We start from the raw sequence: 22,734 nt of genomic DNA on the forward strand, positions 1-22,734 counted from the left end.
CAGTTCGATTCGGAAACCAATTGTCATTTCACGCTATAATTATTGTGACGTTCTGGGTTATCCATTAGATATCCAAATAAGGAAATCTTAAAAAGATGGTTTAAGAGGACATTCGGAATCGCGGAAATGTCAAATTTGACATGACTTTCTTAAATGTCTCGTTGATATCTTGACCATTGTTCGAATTGGCCCGATACACTGTTTAATCATATTTTTTCCTAGGTTTAGATTTTACTACAAAACCCATAACTTGTCCCTTATCTTAGTGCCTGGCTTATTTTATTAAGAAGAGCATGGATCGTTTAAGTTTAAGCTCTCACGTTTATCTCACCGACGCGATGTGCAAACGGCGTCGTATGCGAATAGTCGCATTTCACCTTCCATTACAGCTAGATTGGAAATGCTTTGCCACTGTCAGCTTATATAAAGGAGCCCACTGACTATCCGTCCGCCGGACGATATCGGCCTGTCAGTTAGAACAAAAATTTGACAGTTCCGAACAACTGACAGGCCGATATCGTCCGGCGGACTGATAGTCAGTGGGCCCCTTAAGGTGCATTGGGATAACTTCGACAACGGGGTAATTTTGAAAATGGGTAATATCTACTAAAGTAAACACTTCATACTTCGGCAACACTTATGAATGAATAAATGAATGAAAATCTTTATTTCAGGCAACAAATACCTTAAAACTAGTTAAAACTAGCATACATATTATATGCTACTGCAACGCCTATCAAGTGCTTCAAGTTTAGTACCTAGATATTAGCGATTTTCAAAGTTAAACTGCCTTCGAAGTTACCCCAAAGCACCTTACTGTTATACTATTTGACAGACTTCAAACAGACCGGCTTTCCATCATCCATACATATGAAGCTTAAGGACCTGATAGAAAGCCACATATTACAAGATTTAATATAGGTATAAAAACTGTTGAAGCACTAATACCCAATGGGGAGCAAAGTAGGCACATTTTATGGCTCCTTCTACACGATGGCCCAGCGCTGGACCAGCGAGATGGCCATGCGATGGTTGAGAGCACGTACTATGGATTGGGCCACGTGTAGATGGGTACGCAGTGTACGCACCATCGTTGGCCCACTACCTTTGATGTGCGAACGAACCGACACTGTGGCCATCCCATCGCCATCCCGCCGCGCCATAAGCCATTTGACACCACTTGTTACCTGTCGTGATTGTTTCACCGGATGGTCTCACCGGAAGATCAGCGCTGGAAGTCGCCAGCAACATGCTGAGGTGAGACCATTTCGTGGCACTTTTTCTTTTTTATGTTTCTCTGTTTTGTATAATTTTCTATTTGTGTGTGCTAACGAATAAATTATTTCTATTATATTCTATTCTATACCACTACCTTTTCTACACGCTGGCCCATCTAGTGAGCCAGTATGATGGCCCATCGTGTAGAGGAGCCATTACGGTAGGTATCGCATTTCCATCTTGGCTATCTCGGGAGGCGATAAGCACGTTCGTTAACCGCTCCACTGGAGCACTTGAGCGATGAGCTAAGCTTTTTATCAAAGCTAGTTGGTAGCTGAACGACAAGAGCTCTAATAGGGTTAAGAAAACGTTTAAGAGAGTTTTTAGAAAAAATAATCTTATACTCATTATTTTAAAGTAAATTCCATTTATTTACGGAATGAGATATGAATAACAAAACTTAATGTTTTATTAAAATTAGGTATAAACTAAATACATTAAAACTAGGGAATGCAAACCGGTTTTTGTCACTATGACTCGATGGGTTTCATGGGCTGTTGAGGTCAGAAACTAATTTAATAAGAGTATTTTGTCACTATGACTCGATGGGTTTCATGGGCTGTCGAGGCCAGAAACTTGAATTTAATAAGAGCATTTTGTCGTAAATACATGTAAAAAAACAAATCGACCACGCGAAAGCAGGCGGCTTTTACTTTTTTGGTATTAGTTTTAGTTTAGTTTTGTTTATAGTCTAATTTATTTTTGTTAGTTTATAGTATTATGTTATGTTGATAATATAATATATTTTCTCTATATCTCGTTCCGGATACCAAATGTGGTGCATTGAAATTGAAATGCATAACGTTTGCAATTCGTGGTGCATATGGCATTACTCGCACGTGCTCGAACGTGGTCACCGATAACTTGTGAATATCAATTTATCCTATTGACACTACGATATACGATATACGTGTACGAACAAGATATCAATATAAGAGCATCCCGCTTGCACACGTTGATGAGGGAGCTGCACTAAGATCGTTGGCATGTTTTTGTTTATCGGAGTACAGGGTATACAGGCGAATAAGATCACAGGGTGAATCGTATCGGACTACGAAATTTGTTGATATACTCTGGCACACCCATTTTGTCAGTAGAAAAAGGCGGCAAATAATAAATAAATAAAATGTAGGCATTAAGGGTTGACTTCCCATAGAAAATTTGAATTTTGCGCCTTTTTCTACTGACGAAGTGGGTGTGTTTGAGTATATTTAAAATATTTCTTATGAGTGGTAGGCAGGGTAATAGTCGTACGGTGTCTACTTCGCAGCGTACTACGTAGGCAAACAACACGCGAACGCGAAGCACCTGGTCAAGAAGGACAAACTTGCATATCTTGCATTTAAAACTCATTTGACCTTCCATATTAAACCGGAATGATAAAAATGGGTCACTTTATGCAACATAATGAAACCCTAGAACCGGTGCCATGAAGTGGCCGCGGACGGTCCTAGAGAGCTCTTCACTTCGCACTATTGATGTAACTGGCTTACTCGGAGCACACAGGTCAAGGACAAACTTGTATATCTTGCATTTAAACTTTGGGCATTTAGACATAATTAACACTTTTATTTGACTTGCCGTATATAGTGCTTGTGTAAATTTTAGAGCCTAAATTAGACCCATTTACTGACGTTCAATTGGACTGCAATTTTGATGATAGAGAGCGAAGCTATAGGGGTGCGATGACTTCTAGATTACTTTTAAAGAATAGTTATTTGTTATACAAGGGTGCAAAGTTGTATTTTACCCGCGAGTGTGGAATTCAAACACGAGCAAGCGAAAGGATTCTATAGTTGACGATCACGAGCGAAGCGAGTGGTTCTAAAATAGAATCCTGAGCGTAGCCAGTGTTTTAACACACGAGAAGTAAAATACATTTGCACCCGTGTGTAACACAAATCTTTTCCCCTCACTATAGCGAGGAAAGTGCAACATCCACAGGCGTTAGATCATCTTCTACAACTGGAATCACTCATTTTTTTACGATAATATAACAAAAAACTCTGGAAATTCTGTACTTTTACGTGAGAAGATTTTAAGTAAAATTTTTTTTGACAATGTTGACATTTCTGACGTATGAAATGTCAATGATGCGTTTTGAAATTGCATCGACTTAACTTGTGCGTTCAGAATTATACTTAACATAATTATTAAAAAACAAACGTTTATTATTGAATTTTAAGGTTTATGACCAAAGAATATAATACTCACTAGGAGTTTATGACTTAAAATCATTAAATAAAGCTAAATCTGGTATTTTTTATTAAATTCTCAAACCATTTATTTATGATAATTAATATGGAACGAACTATTATGAGCGTGTTACGTTTTGTTATCTGTCAAGCTACTTAAACACGCTCCATCCAAGGTCAAATTACTTTCCCCACTAGTGGATAAAATGCGTTTTTCCCCGCTTGTTTTAAAGGATAAAAGACGGCTTTCCGAGCTATTGAGGGGAAAAGAACATTACTAGTGTTATAAACAAGTCAGGAGAAAAGAGTTCTTAACAACTCTGATATACAAAATATCGGACAGAAAACGCAAAAGAACATTCGTTTACAATAGCAAAGTCAATGAATTGCAATGAAAATTAGTCACATGGATAACTCCGTAAAAGTTTTCCGTTATAATTAATTTCAAATTTAAAGGAGGGTGGGCTAATTGGCCCATTTGACCAATAAGGGCAAGCGGTATGTCACCGGATAGGTTATATGTTTTAAGTTAACCAAACCTAACCTAACTTTTACTATGGCAGGTAGTCCCAAATCTTGTATGAAAAAAGTAGTGTGTTTAACGTGACTGTCTATGTTTTTTCAGTACTAAGTTCTTGTGTCGCAGATCATGAAGGTTTTGTTATGTTCGATGATATTGTGTCACGGTATTTTAGTTTTTTTATTCGTTTTCTTATGTTTTGTGTCATAATTTTTTTAAATAGGGGTTTAACAACTATCGCCATACAAAAAATAAAACCGGCCAAGTGCGAGTCGGACTCGCCCACCGAGGGATCCGCACTTTTTAGTATTTGTTGTTATAGCGGCAACAGAAATACATCATCTGTGAAAATTTTAACTGTCTGGCTGTCACGGTTCATGAGATACAGCCTGCTGACAGACAGACGGACAGACGGACAGCGGAGTTTTAGTAATAGGGTCCCGTTTTTACCCTTTGGGTACGAAACCCTAAAAATTGAGTATATAAAAAAACCTTTCCGATGATATGTTGCTTATTCTTATTGCTTCATGGCCAGTAATGGCCAGTAACCATTCAAATCTGCCCATCCTCCATTGGCATTGGCTTAAAATGTTAATGATGCACGTGAATTCTTAGCTTAATTTCTTTATAAAGTTAGTAGCAAATTTCATCGCAGCTGAAAGCGTCTAATTCAGTTTTTCCCGTCTGTTTGAACGTGTCTAATTAGCGTATAATGAAGTTATTCAGATCGCAAACCGGAATTACTGCAGTGGAGCACTTTTCAAAATGGTTCACACAGTAAATACGTATATGAGTTTTGAACTTTATCAGGTTTGCAGTCTAACACAGCGTACTACGTAGGCGAATTACACGTACGTACGGGCGAACGCGAAGCGAAACGATGCGGTGCGTGGTGAAACAATCCTTTGATACCTATAGAAGTGTCGTACGTGGGCGATCTCGTTGCGAACGCGAACGCCGTGGGCCCCCCGCGCCGCGCCGCTTCGCTTTGCGTTCGCGAGTTGTTCGCTTACGTAAGACGCTGTAATTAGCATATAGGTAACTGAAGTATCCCGTTGTACAAGTCAGAATTACAACAAGTTAACCGCTTCCGGCTTGAGAGGTTCTGTTGTAAACTAACTAAAGTTAAGTTTAACGGCAAATAGTGTTGGAAGTTTCTAGGGAAGTTGGTGCGATGAAAAAGTTTAGGTAAAACGAGATAATAATGTTCAAAGTCCCTCAGAAAGTTAAAATTGATATTTAATTTCAAGAAAACTGCAAAATTAATTTGAAAATAATATTTTTTCCTGTTAAGTTTAATATAACCGCAATCATGTTATTTGTACACTTGTACAGTTGCACTGTCATCGATATCTTCTTCTTCCTGCCCTTATCCCACGTTATGTGGGGTCGGCACAACATGTTTTTCTCTTCCATTCTCCTCTATCTTTCGTCACCTCAGCACTCACTCCATTCTTTCTCATATCCTCTTTCATACAATCCATCCATCGCTTTTTGGGTCTACCATACGCTCTCCGTCCATCAACATTCATCCCTAACATTCGTTTGCCTATATGGCATTCATCCCTCCTCATCACATGCCCATACCACGCTAACCTACTACTTCTTATCTTCTCCGTTACTGGTGCTACTTTCAAACTTCCCCTAATATACTCATTCTTAATCCGATCCTTTCTCGTCACTCCACACATCCATCTCAACATTCTCATTTCCGCTGCGTGCACTCTTCTTTCATCCGTCACTTTCGTCGCCCAGCATTCTGATCCATACATTACAACAGGTCTCACGATCGTCCTGTAAATTTTCCCCTTAAGTTTAAGAGGCATTCGTGGATCGCAAGTTGTTCCAGAGACCTGTCGCACTGTCATCGATATATCACCGTTATAAATTATAGAAGACTACTTACTTCAGAAATCACTGTATTTTATGATGGTATCAAAGTATCCAATTCCCAATCTGGTTGAGTGTTTGTGCCATTTGAAATATTACAACGACGAATTCAAGTCAATTCAATATGTACCTACGAATATGTCTGTGACGTTTCAGCTCAATCGAATAACGGAAAGTGGTTCTGATTTATCTTGCAAGATTTGACCCCAACACCAGGTGTGACTCACTCCGCGATTTCGTCGCGCCGCTACAAGTACATGCGGCCGCCCCCAATTCTGGGGTCTAGCCGTAATTGCCGCGCACCGCTACGGAACGGACGCCTGTTCGCGCTTGCGCCACCTAGCGGTCATATCTGTCGTAATAGACGCGTTTTGATAGAGAGTGAATCTTCTGTACCTAGTACTATTATTTATTCTGTGCCAACACATACACTGCAAGTAAAAAAAAACCTTAAAATTAACCCAATATAAAGATCTGTACAAGTAACCTGAAAAGCCTAGATTTACCACTGTAAAACGAAATAAGCGCGCCATAGACAAGTAAAGCTAGCGTGGAAAGAGCTGACAATAAAAACTCAAATTCAATTTGCGCAATCGCGTCCCCTTCAAGTCGTTACGTAATATTGGCACAATTGTGTCTTGGACCACAGAAAATGTCGTTTGCTCAGGCGATTATCTTTTATGGCTCTTCTACACGATGGGCCATCATGCTGGTCCACTAAGATGGGCCAGTAGAGAGGGTATTGGCGTCGGATGGCGTATGGCGTATGGCACGGCGTGATGGCGATGGGATGGTCACTGTTTCGGGTTTTCGTCCGCACATCAAAGGTAGTGGGCCAGCGATGGTGCGTATGCATCTACACGTGGTTTATTCCATAGTGCGTGTTCTCAACCATCGCATGGCCATCTCGCTGGTCCAGCGCTGGGCCATCGCGTAGAGGAGCCATTAAATTTTAATGTAGCGTAGCTTGCCAGAGAGTACGTCCGAGTAAAAGTGCAAAAGTATCCAAATACTTTTGTGTGATTTGGTTGATAAAAGACAGCTGATGGCTACGCGAATACATTCTCTTATATACCTAGAGGAGTCCTGTTATTAAGAAGACGCATCAAAATAATAAAAAGCTGTCATCTGTAGATAAATAACACATTCACTGCCAGCGACCCGCTAGGCGGGTTCTTTGTTCGTAGGCGCTTTTCGCTACATACGGTTTTCCCGTGTTATCGGCTACGCCCGTAGCGCGTAGCTCTCGCCGGCAGTGAATGTGATAAATAGTTATTGTAGGTCTTGTCAATGTCGTATCATAATCAACCACCATGTATATAACTACTCGTACTTACTTTCTGGTGGTTTACAATACCTAATACAACTCTTCTGGGTAGTGGTGGATATGCCTACCTATTGAAATAAATTATTAAATTAAAAAATTGAAGATAAAGTTCTGATTTATATATTTTCTGTACAAGCTATATCATTTGTTATAAAACTGAACGAACATTTTGCTGAAAAGATATTAAATAAGAAGCTGAAAGGAAATGTCCTTTAATAGAAAAATTGAAATAGCAGTTTATTATGATGTTAATACTATTAGTATTAGGGACAGCGTTCATTTTCCTAGCAAGGCCGTTTTCGCCGTTCAAGGTTTTCTCAAAAGGTATAATAGTTACATATTTTAATCCCTGTTTACATAAATAATATAGGTAGTTACCAATCTACTTTTACGCAGCGTACTAAGTAGGCGAACAACTCGCGAACGCAAAGCGAAGTGGCGCGGCGCGGCGCGGCGCGGCGCGGCGGGCCCACGGCGTTCGCAACGAGATCGCCCACGTAGGACACTTCTATAGGTATCAAAGGATTGATTCACCTAGCGTTGCATAGCTTCGCTTCGCGTTCGCGTGTTGTTCGCCTAGGTAGTACGCTGCGTTGGGCTACAGAGCCAAACAAAGGAAAAGAGACTCATGCAAATTCGACAAATATTCCTCACTCATTTAAAATAGTTGGAACTTCATACTACTTAAGTGGCAAACAAGCATACGGCCAGAATGAGTAAATAGTTACCGTTGTAGATGTATAATGCACGATACCGATCCTTTAAAAACTTGTACACCCAATTTTGAACATTATCATACTGTAGAAACTCGAAACAAAGTTGGAAGATGGGTAATTTTTTTCTACATGTTTGTTGGAGGCAATCATTTTGAGACAGTACATCATAAAACTATTTCATGTAAATTATTAGGTTGATTTAAATATAGCTATATAATGTTTGACATTTGCCAGACTTGTCTTTAATTTTACGTTATTTTTTGTCTCTCAAATTAGTTATAAATCAGTCAAACTTTAATATTACTCAAAATTCGCTTAATGTTCATTGTTATTCAACTCACCTTTACCCAACTTAGAGCCTTTTATCCTTGCTCTAAACTTTCGATAAACTGCTAAAGTGTGGGGACGTCCTCTCCTTAACCTCGTTGCCGCATAGTTAATAGTTCCTCTTGTTCCAGACTTCAACGCAATTATGAAAGCGGAGCGGCGTTAAACAACCAACGATGAAGTGAGAAGCAAAATGACGAACGTCAAACTAAAACTAATGTTCTTCCTTCTAAACGCACTACTAACAGCAGACATAGTACACGCTAGACCATATTCTGACAACACTACAGATGTCTACATAAATAATAATGATACTCTTATTCTACCTGTAGAACCTAATTCAGATACACTAATAGTAGCTACCGATAATGATGGTCATGCAGATCAAACAGTTGAAGAAACAAATAGAAATTCAAATACTGATATGGAAGAAATTGTTAACGCTGAGCAAGATAGAGACGAAGCGTTATCTAAAAAGAATATGAAAGAAAAGGATAGCGTGTTAGAGATAAAGAAAGATGATGCTCCAGGGTTTGAAAAACAGCTAAACATATCAAGTTCGTTGATGGAAGATATAATAGACTCCGAGACTGATAGAGATGAAACGCTGACAGATATACTTTTCAGACCAGCGTCAGAGCTAGTTGAAGACATGCCAAGATTTGAGTTTCTAATTTCAACAAAGTTAAACGAAACTGATGTTTATAACCGGAGCGTTAAGGATGGTTTAAGTGATAACAGTTTAGAAGGTAGGAATAGAAGTAGAAAGTTTGACTACGTGGAACTGGTGGAGGTGTTGAGGCCGAAGGGAGACAACAAGAGTGCATACTTTGTGAATATAACGGGACATGAGGTCGACAATGATTTGGCGCCCGATACAAGTAAGCAATCCATTTATAAAATGGTATAAATACCGGTTATTATTTCTATAGCATAGCTTGAGGCATATCAATATTAAATCGCCGCAATTAAGCATAATAAACTCTCAATAAAATAAAAAGCTATTATGATTTGTTTTCAAACCATTGGATATTCTAAACGAATTAGAACACATTCTAATTCTCAGATTCTAAACTAATTACAAAATTACTTTCAAATCCGATAGTAATTTATTTCTGGAATGTAATCTAGTCTAGACGACCCATTTTATACAAAGCAAATAGACTGAGAGCTAGCCCCGAAAAATGGTATAAATGATAACCCAGTATCCGGTTTGACAATTTCAATTTAATTTTGTTTATAAAATGAGAGGGCAAGTGAAATTTACTTCAATGTCAATAAAATTATGGCGTAACACTACCGTTATGTAATTTTTAAATATTACAATCTTTTTTACTATAAAATGAAGTATAACTAAGAAAATATGAAAAAATATGAAATTTTCAAGATTTCGTTTCACTCTGTTAGTTAAAGCTGTTTTTTAATCACTTTATAGCACTAAAACGTACGGCTCGTTTAAATAAACGTGTTAAAAATACACGCTATTATGTATTTACTCATCTTGTGTGTCATGTACTGACTTGTCTCATGCGTGTTTGTCTATACCATTTTCCGGAACTAGCTCTCCGTCTACAATTTATTTTCACCCAAATTAAATGGATTAATGATACGTGAGTTTAGCTGCTTAAATCTGTTGACAATTGAAATCATTTTGTTAAATTGGCGAAGCTTTTTCGATGGATTGAATGCAGATTTTTAGGGCAACGGGATTTTAGGAATATAAATTGAATTTTAAGCGAAATAAACCGGTAAAAACAGAGTATGTAAGACGTATTGTTGAAAGCCACGGGCTGGTATACTGGTACGTTTGTAGTAAGCAAAACAATTCTTTTTACCACACCAGCTCAGTGGCAGAATTTTTTCTTTGGATTCATGACAACAGGAATTGACTGATTAAAACGTCTCATCAATCAGAGATAAATAATGCATAGTGTGCGAAAGCAAAGTCAAATCAGGAAACGTATTTATGAACCGTTCTTCTTCTTCTTTATTTGCGATGACCTCGGACGGACGGACGTCGGCGACCACCTTTGCCATCTCTCTTAGCCATTTTTGCCTGTATGGCTGGGTTATTCACGTTCGTCCATTAAACCTACCTATTATGAACCTTTTACATAAAGCTTAATTCTTAATTTGCTATTTTGTCCTATGTTAACATCTTTTAATTATATGGCCCACCTCTACCTAACCGCGACTTCTCAATATGGTCCTTCAAACCGGATGACGGGTCTCTGTTAGACGATGCCAATATTGGGTTAGCTTAGAGCTGATTCGGGGGGGTTATCTCTATTACTGGAGTCGTGGGACATTTAACCCGGCGCAGTCTTGTCCGTGTTCTCAGGGTTCACGGATCTACAGACCCTGTTCCTAGCCTGCTTTGCCACGCTGATGCCGCTGCTGCTGGTGCTCTTCGCGACGCTTTTCATCAGGTGAGTAAACATGTATAGACCGTGATTACGTTTTGATTTTTTATTCTTTTTGAGCTCGATATTTTGACGCAGTTACATGCATCTTGTTCACGGGTAAATTGATGATAGCGGATATGGGTGTCAAAGTTGTGTAGACAGCGCTCGGTCTACCCTCATCCCACATTCGTGCGCGTCGGCTGCGTTCGCTTTCAACGTTATCACTGGTCGCATTCACACTGGTCTGGTTGCGTTCACATTCGTTCGTCTGTCCAAGCACACTACACTCACAGTGTCACTACGCGTGTTTGATTTGGCTATCACTGGTTTTATGCACAAACAAGTCACAGGATTCCAAACATTTGACAGTTTAAACCCATCTTCACGATTGAAATTCAACAAAAATGCAATACAAAAGGTAATCACGGTCTATATTCCGGTCAATATAAGTCTAATGTTATTTAATTAATCACTAGCACTGGTGCATTTTTGCCCCCGAAAATCCGGGATACGTAATCTCAAAATAATCTTTGTGTATTTGAGTATGGAGATTATTGATTGTTTTCTTGTTACTCTTAACGACAAAGATATTACGATTAACGCTAAAGATATTCGGACAACAGCTGTGCATTTATGAGCTTACTTAGGCAGGTGTCCCACTTACGGCGATAAGTGAGCGTTATATCTTTCATATGTAAATGGTGGTTAAATATCGTGGCTTTAATTATTATTGGTTGTGCTGTTTAAGTAGAAAAATAAAACCGGCCATGTGCGAGTCGAACTCGCCCACCGAGGGTTCCGTACTTTTTAGTATTTGTTGTTATAGCGGCAACAGAAATACATCATCTGTGAAAATTTCAACTGTCTAGCCATCACGGTTCATTAGATACATCCTGGTGACAGACAGACGGACATACGGACAGACGGACAGACGGACAGCGGAGTCTTAGTAATAGGGTCCCGTTTTTACCCTTTGGGTACGGAACCCTAAAAACTGAATATCATACCCGGAGATTAAAATTGATCAATGTTGGTTACTACTTATGCCAAATAGCTGCCTAAATCTATTCTTTGTAACACGTACTACGTCAAGTATAGAATCATTTTCAACTAAATCAAAGATGTAGACCATATCAAATTTCATTCTAATCGATTCGGCGGTTATTGATTCCCCATACAAACTTTCATCCCCCTTTTCACTCCCTTCAGGGATGATTTCTGGGATAAAAACTATCTTATCCTTAATCGGTTTAAGCGTGAAGAGGAAGTTGACCTGAAGCGCGAGGAGGAATAAAATTAAGAGTCTATGGACTCTTAATTTTTTACTCTTAATAAACATCAAAAATCTTGGTGGCTTCACTTCTTAAATTTATCCTTGGGTCGTAAGGAGTAATCCTGCCAAAGAAAATCTTTGTGGTTTACGAAACTTTGTATTTCATTTGGTAGAACGGCCACTAGTGATACTAGCGCAGATAGCATTTTACTACATTGTTTTGTATATTTAGAGAACATTTTAGACAATTTATTTCTACACCGCTTTTTAAACTACGGAATTTCAAGCAGTTTTATTTTTTTTTATTTTATTTACTGTCACTTAGCAACTATCCTTATAGGTTAACCCTAATACAATATTGCCTTACTGCTTACTAGCTATGTAGTTTTTCATGAAAAGACTAAAAAAAGACATGAATCAGTTCCGTTACACTACGAAAACAAAACAATATAAAATCTACTAGAAAATATAAATAGAGAAAAAAAAGACGAACGTTTAAACGAGAGAAAATAAGAATGATGTTGTACTTTCCTTTTTGCTGTAAGTTTTGAAGTTACTGAATTGCTACATGGTCGACTATCAAACGAATATAGTCTTTAAGCTGCAAGTTATAAGATTGAATTTATCTCAAAAAAGTATATAGTGGTAACCTGGTAACATAATATCGTACCTAAGCGAGGTAAAGTTTCCGAGTTTAACTACTTACCTCTTACTATTTAAAGCCTGACCAGGAATATATGATCACGCGCCATGTTGCGGAATTTCACTGGAACTAATTTTTACATACTATACTGAACTGTCACCCTATACATGAGAATGAACAGCGCCCTCTTGACAATGATCATATATTACTGGTCAGGCTTTAGTTGGATCGTTTCTCACAAGTTGTACTACTGTACCTGGTCGGTCTACCTATGTTTGTCGGAGATGCTAAATTTGGACAAAATGTGAAATACGTTGAATTATCCAATATCGGATCGTACAATGTGAAAACGCTTTTATGCCTTGCAAGTTAACAATATTGTTGTTGTAGATGCCTGTGCCGCCGCTACTGCAAGAAGCCTTCAGATTCCTCGGACTCCGAAAGCAGTGACAACAAAGACACCGCCAGCCATCAACAGGTTAGTTAATTGTCTGTTTATAACGGTGACGATTTTTTTTAATTAAAGGCACACTAACCAGACAACATTCAATATTTGTAACTGTTATAACGGTAAACCGGGAGCCATTGTTCCAGTCTGTCTTTATAAAGTGACCACTCTTGAACTTCGTGGTTAAAGGCTGTTAATGAACCAACTGCTAACTTGGCCATTATTTAAACACGCGTTTTACTAAATCCCATCCTCGTCGCCACTGTTATAACGGTAAACCGGGAGGACTGAGTCAAACACACGTAGGGACTGTGTGACAGCTATTTATTGACTGATCGGGCGCGGGCGCAGCCGCGCGTTATATCTAAAGTACGTTTACTACAGTAACAACATTCAGTTTTGCAGCTAACCTACCATTTAACAGCATATCTGAGGCGCAGAGGTCTTGCGCCCTAGGGACGCGTCAATCTTACTCACACGTTGTCCGGTCCGCGGCAGATAGCCGCTATCAGTCTGTATTGTAATAATAATTGATCGCATTGGCATTGACACTTCTTCAAGGAGGCCAATTCAAACTAACATTGTGATATCAAAAAAAAAAGTGCGAGTCGGACTCGCGCACGTACCATTACGCACAAAAAACGGCAAAAAAATTACATTTGTTGTATTGGAGCCCCACCTAAATATTAATTTTATTCTGTACTAGCTTTTGCCCGCGACTTCGTCTGCGTGGACTTAGTAACCCCAGCTAGAGTAAGAATAGCGCCTGGAGAAAATCTTATAGCAATTATTCAATTTGAGCATATTATGCACACAAATTAGCAGACACTTCATTAATTATCTCAATTCCACCCCGCTTTTTACTTTCTTAAGGGATGATTTTCGGGATAAAAACTATCCTATGTCCTTCTCAGGGACTCAACCTATCTCTATGCCAAATTTCATCTAAATCGATTCAGCGGTTTAAGCGTGAAGAGGGAACACACAGACAGACAGACAGACAGACAGACAGACTTTCGCATTTATAATATTAGTATGGATTTACACGACTGCCCAAAAAAGAGAGTGTAATGTTTTTAGTATTTGTTGTTATGAAATACATCATCTGTGAAAATTTCAACCGTCTAGCTATCACAATTCATGAGAAACAGTCTGGTGACAGACGGACGGAGTCTTAGTAATAGGGTCTCGGAGGAGCGAAGTAAAATTTATAAAATGTGTTTTTCTGTATTATCTAATATCAAAAATATTTCTTGATGAAAAAAAAATTATGCAAAAAAGGCGTACTTGATGCCATAGGGCACTCTCTAGCAGCCGTTTTCCTCATAGATCCCACCCGGAATCCGATATCGGAGATGCACTTCCGATAATTTCAGCCATGTTAGAGCCCGTCAGCTTACGGAGCGATAACTTTTGTTTGTGTGCGTATATGTGTGGAAGACGAGCTCCAGTACACCCCGCGGGGGCCACGGCCTGACATTATAGATGTGGGATCCTACATCCGATATCGGATCGGGCAATCTGAAAACGCTCTAAGGTTCAATCAGTTTTTAGGGTTTCGTATTTATTAATACATCGTGTGAAAAAGCCCTTTTATATTTGTATTTTGCTCAAAATCATAAGTACAATAAAAAATATAACAAAATCAACGCCAATGCTCTTTTCCTTAATTCCTTAACATAAATTTCAAATATTTCCACTCTTTATAGCCATCGGAGTCATTTACCGTATTTCATTCAATAATACCCGTTCACTCGTTCTTTCAATCCGCTCACTCGCGGCTGAATGGGGTGCGGTGAATGAAGTCAAGCTCTATTATCTTTGATGTGCGAGTTTGGGCTAACCTCTTAAACCTTGCGGGAATCTGTGATGAGATCGATAATTTATTACTTTCGTGACATTTTTTTTAAATCCCTTGCTTAGGTAGTAAAAGTGGTTTTACATTACCTACTAATTAATTAAAATATATAATGTACCTATATCTGAGTATGGCCACCGTCATTTCTCAGAAAAATATGCGTAATATCAATCATGCATAATATTGTCTTCGGTTACCGCGATAGTTACTCATGAAATAAAACTATGAAAACGGATTATATCGCGTATATTGAATTTATAATACATCCCGACGTTTCGAACTCTTTACAGCGTTCGTGGTCAACGGGTGACCCGTTCGAAACGTCGGATAAATTCAATATACGCGATATAATCCGTTTTCATAGTTTTATTTCATCAATCATGCACTTATCTATTTCTCGAATAAATAAAAGCGATATAAGTAGAGGCATGTAACCTAGACATAGGGCGGACCCGCTATACATCAAAAAATACTTGTGGTTCTATGTGTGAACGGCACGTCTGTACACGCGTCATGCGTCATAGTGTGAGTAAATTGCTTAAAAATATTACTGAGAGTAAGCCAGAATTCCGCCAGATTTGTGTCGCGGGGCGAGGTAATTCGAGTCGGGGCGGGGCGGTGCGTGGCCGTTCTGTATGATAACACTATTATTGGCCCATAGATACCATAAAACTAGCATAGTTACTTATTAATATTAATATAAAATTAAAATACATCGACTTACTAAAATAAAACACACAATTATGGCTGCGATACATTTCACAATCTCGCAGTGTCAGGAAGCCCTTGGAACTTGAGACACTTCGGCCAAAACTCCTCCTTGGTGAAGGTCGGTAAACGTTCAGACGGAACACATCACAAAATAATTGGAATTCACATTCATACATTTCGATCTCCTCGACCTTCGTAAAGGTCTATTTCTATTTATTTATTACAAAATATATAAGCATTACAGTCAACAGAAACCAAGTCGCTTATATACTAGCATGTATGTATATAGATGATTCTTTCTATCAAAAAAAAAAACATTTATTTACATACAGGATATATACAGTGGTACTACGTAAACGAAATTAATAACTAGCTTAAAACTAAAATAGGCCCTTGAGGCATTGTACCAAGGATGCTGGCGGCATTTCCCCGCTGTATCGCAATGCTGATACGTTGTGCGAGAAAGCCGCCAGCTCTTCGGTCACCAGTTACGTCAACCAGACGCTTCGCGATTTCTGCAAACAACTTATGCGCGCTGGGACCCCATGGACCTAGAGTTTCAACTCCAAATGGAACGAAATGATACTCTCTACCGAGGCTCTTATATTTATTACGTTTTAAAATTTCGGCGCTTTCCGCCGCTCCGCCCGCTTTTACATTAGTCCGTTGGAGGTGGGACGGTGCCAGTGTGTCTACGCAGGTAGCATCCCACACCAACATCCGTCCCAAGCTCCAAGGAACCAAGGACATCCCATCGGGCCTCTTGCCATCATCTGATAATGCCAGTCGGCTCAAGAAGAGCGGGTACATTGATGGTGGCAAGAGACCGACGGATTATGTCATTAAGCGACGCATATCTTGAAAAACGGCCGGCACTTTTTTGACAAGATAATCCATGGTGTCCCAGTCGGTCCACGTCCGTGCCACAAGAGCATATGTGTGGCGTACACACCGAATGTATATTTAGATAGAAAGAATCACAAAAAATAATACAACTGTTATAAAAACTAAAATAAAAATTAAACAAAGTAAAATGTACTTAGCTGAACCTTAGCCTCTGATCATCACGTGCTCGGCAAGCAATCACAATGACATCCGAAAAAGCCAAATCAATGGTGCTGTCAAATCAATCACACTCAATCGTGGCTGCGACGCGAACTTGAATCATTCCTTCTCTAACTTTCCATCAACGAAAATAGCACCATATTTTATACGTAACAAGATTGCTTTTTGAATTGATGTAATCGGAAAGCTAAGACTTTTAGGGAGCCTTTAATGTAAGGGTGTTTTTTTCAGTAATTTTCTTTTGAGAGCGGTGTTAAGTGCCTTATTGTGAGTTTGTTTTGAACTTATGTTGTCGCTGTTGCGTTGAATAGAAGTTAGAATTTCATAACAAAATCTAGTAACATAGATAGCAAATGAGCAATTTATCACAATAAAGGATGACTCACGTTAGACCGGGCCGTGTCCGGGCCGGAGCTTCCGGCGCTTACTTTTCTATGACATGACAGGTGATCACGTGATGCTTTCCATAGAAAACGAAGCGCCGGAAGCTCCGGCCCGGACACGGCCCGGTCTAACGTGAGTCATCCTTAATGTAGATATTAAAATATTATATTATATCACGCCGAATCAGCTTCTCTCCCTATACCAAGCACAGGTACGCTCGTGCATGGAATACTGCTCCCACCTATGGGACGGTTCTGCCAAATATCAGCTGGCGGCCCTGGACTCAGTAGAGCGCCGGGCTCATAGACTCTTTGGCGATGACCCATCTGTCAAGTCAAGGATACAGAGCCTTGAGCATCGCCGTCGAGTCGCTTGCCTATCGGTGTTCTATCGGATACATTTCGGGGAGTGCGCACAGGAACTGCACGACCTGATCCCACCTTCCCCTTTCCATCATCGGACATCCAGGCGCGGGGAGCTAATGCACCCGTTCGTGGTCCACATTCCATTCGTTCGGACGAAACGTTTTGCCTCCTCCTTTTTGGTACGGACGGCTAAGGAATGGAATGCGCTCCCGCCATCTGTATTCCCTGATCAATATGACCTCGGTCTCTTTAAAACAAGAGTGAATAGGCTGTTATCGAACCGGTGAGCTCCATCTTAGGCCCTGTCTTCACTTTCCATCAGGTGTGACTAGGGCCAATCGCCGATCAGTTTATAAAAAAAAAACAATATGGAAATAATACAAAAATACAGGAGTTGAAAGTTTCAAAATTTAAGTAATTTTTTACCTTTCAAAAAGGAAAAAAGTAAGGGTACCATCCGATTCCTTACATTTTATCTAATATATTTCACCGACATAAACGCAATTTTATTGTTTTGTCCATATATTCAAAATGGGCTCTCAGTGACCTTGACGTCACGTTCACTTTCGTTCGTTTTCTTAGGAGCGTTTCGCGAGTGAAGTACGACTGTCGGACTTTGACTATCATTTCTGACTTTTGTATTGCTTTAATGCAATGGGTCCCATATAGAGATTTGATCCTAAAGATAAACCTGATCAAAAGATGTCATTAATGAAAATTTGTCATCTAGCCTATTGTTTTCTGGTTAGGTTTCTTGCTGATATATTGTTTTTTATCATGTCTCATTACTTTAATTCAAGCAACAAAGTGAAATCAAACTATCATTTAAGGATGACTCACGAAGAATGGGCCGGGTCCGGGCCGTGGCAACCGACACTTTATTTACAATGAAAGGTGACCGGTGATCACGTGATGTTTCTATAGAAAACAAAGTGAGTGAGTGAGTCATCTTTTCACCTTTTCATCGTTTTAGTCAATTCCAAAAACGTCATGCATATCCCAATATGATTGATATAAGCGAGTCCATAATAAACCTTATAGACCGCGAGTCAGGCGCAAATTTCGTCAGTCGCCTCCCGGCCGAAAACTCGTATAGCGGTTAACGGCTATGTATGATGAATCCTCGTGAACGTCAGCTGCCGCTCCGTTGGTGGGTTGAGGATGGTCATGGAAATCTGTTCCTGGCCCGCGGTCTATTATGTTTATAGTGTTTATACAACGACAATTTTAAGATTTCTTGGCGACCAAGAGGTTTACTTTGCTTAGGATCACGCTGGCGCTGCAAGTGGACGCTGTGACCGTGTACTAAAAACAGCCCGACACCTTACCTTGTGTAAAACGTTACACTTTACCTTTCGGACTGTATGGCATGTTGGATCTGATATGAAAGCTGTGTTCATTTCTTGTATACTTGTTTTTATTTTTGTTTGTGCTCATTATGAGTATTTTTTGGTTTGGTTAATATGTTTGTAATTATCGCTTGTGTGTATTTTTGTAATGTTTTAATATGTATCTTTGAGTGTTATCTGTCGTGGCATCACCGAATGGGCCCTACGGAAGACCAGCGCTGGCTTTATAGCTAGCATTATGCTGAGTTGGGTCCATTTCGTGATGCACACTTGATGATTTCTTCTTTTCTTGCTGTTGTTGTCTGTACATGTTCGTACTTGCGTTGTGATCGTCACGAATAAATATCTTTTATCTTTATCTATCCATCTTTAATTTAATATTATGAATAAAATATATCTTTATAAGTGTTGTTTTATCCTGTGTAGATTAATTTAATGTCTAGTTAATGGTAAATTCATATTTGTTGTATGTAATTTTCTTTTTGTTGATTATTTTTGTTGTTGATTTTGTTAAGAAGGGCTGGAAGTCGCCGGCATTTTTCTGAAATGAAACCATTTTAGTGGCATTTTCTCCTTCCTAAGTGTTTCTGTTTTGTATAATTTCCTCTTTTGTTTTTACGAATAAATTATTTCTATTATTCTACAGTCTACAACTAGATCCGCTACGCCCGCTACGGCGTAGCATGTCGTAGCAAAGAGAGTAGATAGTTGTTGTCTACTTGGGCACGTGTTGTTAGCTTTCCTTTTTCGTAAAACCAACGTAATAAGAAGTAGTTTACACGGTGGCTAAAAACTAAGTGCATTCCCGTTGCCAGGGAGGTTTTGGGATTATACTGAGCAACTTTTACTGTGAACCAACCCCGAAATCGCGAAAAAATTTTGGCTTTTTCATACATTTTGGCTGGTCCATTTTCTATGGGAGGGTAAATTTTTTTCGCGATTTCGTGGTTGGTCCCATAGTAAAAGATGCTCAATATAATCCCAAAACCTCCCTGGCAACGGGAATGCACTTATTTTTACAATGTTGACAACGCCAAAAACCACCACTGCTTTTTCATTTCATTTTTTTCATTTTCATTTCATTTATTCCTTTATAAAACATAGTTTTACATGTCAAATACAATATTTCATACTCGTATTTACAACTATTTACATCTAAGTTACATAGCAAAACACATCAGTATGAATATAATATTAGGTATAAGATAATTATTACCTGACATAATTATTATTTAAAATTTATTATTTATAGGTTTAAATGATTACAGTAAGTTCATATAAGTTCATATAAGTATATCATATCGCTTTGAATTCTATTAAATTACATAAGTTTTTTTACCTGACTTCTGCGATTTTAAGTAACAATACCCCACAAGTTCCACCCTTGACCAACAAAGAACCCAATCATCGTTCAATCATAGTTTCAAAGGCAACGCTGTTAGGGCAGTTCGTTAACGAAAACAAAGCGCCTGCCATATTTGTCTGCGCAATTACGACGTTCCCCTTTTTTGCGTTAGCGCGACGACAGGTTCTCGCAGTCGTTTTGGGCGTCGAAAACTGATGCTTTGAGTAAGAAAAACAACTTTGAACACATGAAATAAAACTATGGAATTGGATTACATCGCGTTTATTGAATTTATATGTTAACAATTCAATTCAATTATTTATTTAATCTTACTACAAATTTATTTACATACAAGATATATACAGTGGTACTACGTAAACGAAATTAATAACTAGCTTAAATCTAAAATAGGCCCTTGAGGCATTGTACCTAGGATGTTGGCGGCATTTCCCCGCTGTATCAATATAATATTTAATATTAATATTTAATATCGCTGTAATATTTAATTCGAATCATTTTGATCCATACAGTGTTAGTAAGTACAACAAAACTTAGAATGAAATAAGGTTAGTGACATGCAATTACAATTCACAAAACACACACATAAATTAAAAAATAAAATACAATAACAGCTAGAATAAAATCTAGGCAATCTAGATGCACCATTTCTCAACATCTGTTATAATACATCCCGACGTTTCGCACCCTTTACATATCCGATCCATCTATTTATCCGATTTCATAGTTTTATTTCATGAGTAACTATCGCGGTAACCGAAGACAATAAGTATTAACTTTGAGGCTTTTGTACAGGGGCGTAGCTAGAGGATATGGCGCCCGGGGCAGTCACCAAATTTGCGCCCCCTGACGACTGACAAAAGTTTCCCTGCTGCTGCAAAAAAATACGCCCATCATAAATTATTTATTACTATAGTTAACCTATTTTTGTTTTTAATTTGTTTGTAGTTTTGCAGTGACTTAGTATGTATGTTATGATGTACAACAATTTTAAAATAATAAAATAAATAAATATAGTTGGTCAAACCAAATTGGCAGTAAATAAGAACCAAAAAACTACACTCATCCTTTTTTTTTGGGTGCTAGTACTAGTGTAAGACAAAGATAGTATAATTATCTCGTTCTATGTTTGAACTGAGACAGTCCTTTGAGAAACTATAAAAATAAACTCTGAAAAGCCAGGTTTTTCATTAAAAAGCGCAGCAACTTTAAAAATGTATGCACGAATTATCGACCCTCCAAATTTTAAATTTAGCTCCTTCTACTATCAAATTTAGTTTGCCAGTTTGGGTATACCAACCCTGGCAAGCAGTAATAACATGTAATAGTACAAAGCATGTGAATTGTAGTCATAGTCATGTCATTTATTGCATACATGTGTTAACAGTAGGTCTTATTTATATCTTAGGTTACAACATGCACCCGTTAGGGCATAGCAACATAGTTACATAAATAATACTTAGTCTAAATTATATCTTAACAGCTATACATTATTCACCAGCTTAAATTATATTAAATTATAATTTATCATAAAATTATCCAAATATTATTTTTTTTACAATTACAAATTTTTACATTATTATTATGAAATCCAATTTATTCCAAATTAGCATTTAAGAAATCATTTAAAGAATAATAGCATTTGTGTAACAAAAATTCCTTGATTGCCTTATAAAATAATTTATAATTATTATGCGACTTGATTTTGTTTAGCAGTTTATTGTATACCCGGATTGCTGTATATTGTGGGCTATTGGATAGCATTTTTGTACACGTTGATGTGCGATTAGATGGCACAATCTCGGCTCGGGGTGAAAATTTCACCGCGCCCGAATCACGCGCGTAGTTGCGTGACGATGAATAATTCACGGGACACATACTGACATCAGCTTATAGCGAACCCGTCGCTACAAGCTCCACAGGGACCACAGGCATCATTCAAATGTTGAAAAATTTAAAGCGGTTGAAACGCTCATAACTTTTGGCGCGAATTCGACAAAGCGTGATGACGTCACACGTTGGCATCCAACTGATGTTTACTACTAATAATACTAATGACACTAATGTTCGAGCATTTCAGCCATTTCATATTGTTCGTTTAATTTGTTTTGAACTTAAAAAATATTATATTAATACACTCGGATAGTATCTAAGTTTAAGTTTAGTTTAAGTTTAGTTTTTTAAGTGCATAAATGCTTAAAATGTAAAAATGAGCGCTATCTCGCCAACAAACTGCAATCGCAGTTTGGCGAGGAATATAATTGTAAGAAAATTGTTGTGATGTACATTGAGATAAATAAATTAAAAAAAAAAAACTATAAGTTTTGTCTTGTGCCAAAGTGTAGTCACAAAGTATAAATTATAATCTATAAGTGTTCATCATCATCACCGATAGTTGCCTAGGAGGATATAACCAAACCAAAGATAGATATAACTCCGTAATAGATGTATACAATCTAAGGAAAAAACGTGCCTCATAAATCAAGAAAATTTGATTCTTCTTCAGAGGGCGCTACTAGCTTTGGCTTACTGTCGTATAGATGGCGTTGACGGTTTCGTTTGTTTTTAACAATTTTAACGCATATCAGTGAAAGAACATGGGTCAAAATCATAAAAA

General features: G+C 38.3%; 1 protein-coding gene across 2 annotated transcripts in view; it reads left to right on the top strand.

The window, feature by feature from the left end:
• The window catches only part of LOC134746298 (uncharacterized), a 103,107-nt gene that overhangs the window by 30,353 nt on the left and 50,020 nt on the right, over positions 1 to 22,734 (top strand). Inside the window, exons 2-4 of one of the 2 annotated variants that reach the window (XM_063680672.1) lie at positions 8,385 to 9,134; positions 10,577 to 10,682; positions 12,965 to 13,052. In XM_063680672.1, the coding sequence (XP_063536742.1) occupies positions 8,447 to 9,134; positions 10,577 to 10,682; positions 12,965 to 13,052 (882 nt within the window). In that variant the 5' untranslated portion in view covers positions 8,385 to 8,446. The remainder of the gene's footprint in view (positions 1 to 8,384; positions 9,135 to 10,576; positions 10,683 to 12,964; positions 13,053 to 22,734) is intronic. The other variant, XM_063680673.1, reaches the window with a different exon arrangement.

This window comes from Cydia strobilella, chromosome 12 (assembly GCF_947568885.1).
Source record: "Cydia strobilella chromosome 12, ilCydStro3.1, whole genome shotgun sequence".
NCBI classification, from domain to species: Eukaryota; Metazoa; Arthropoda; class Insecta; order Lepidoptera; family Tortricidae; genus Cydia; species Cydia strobilella.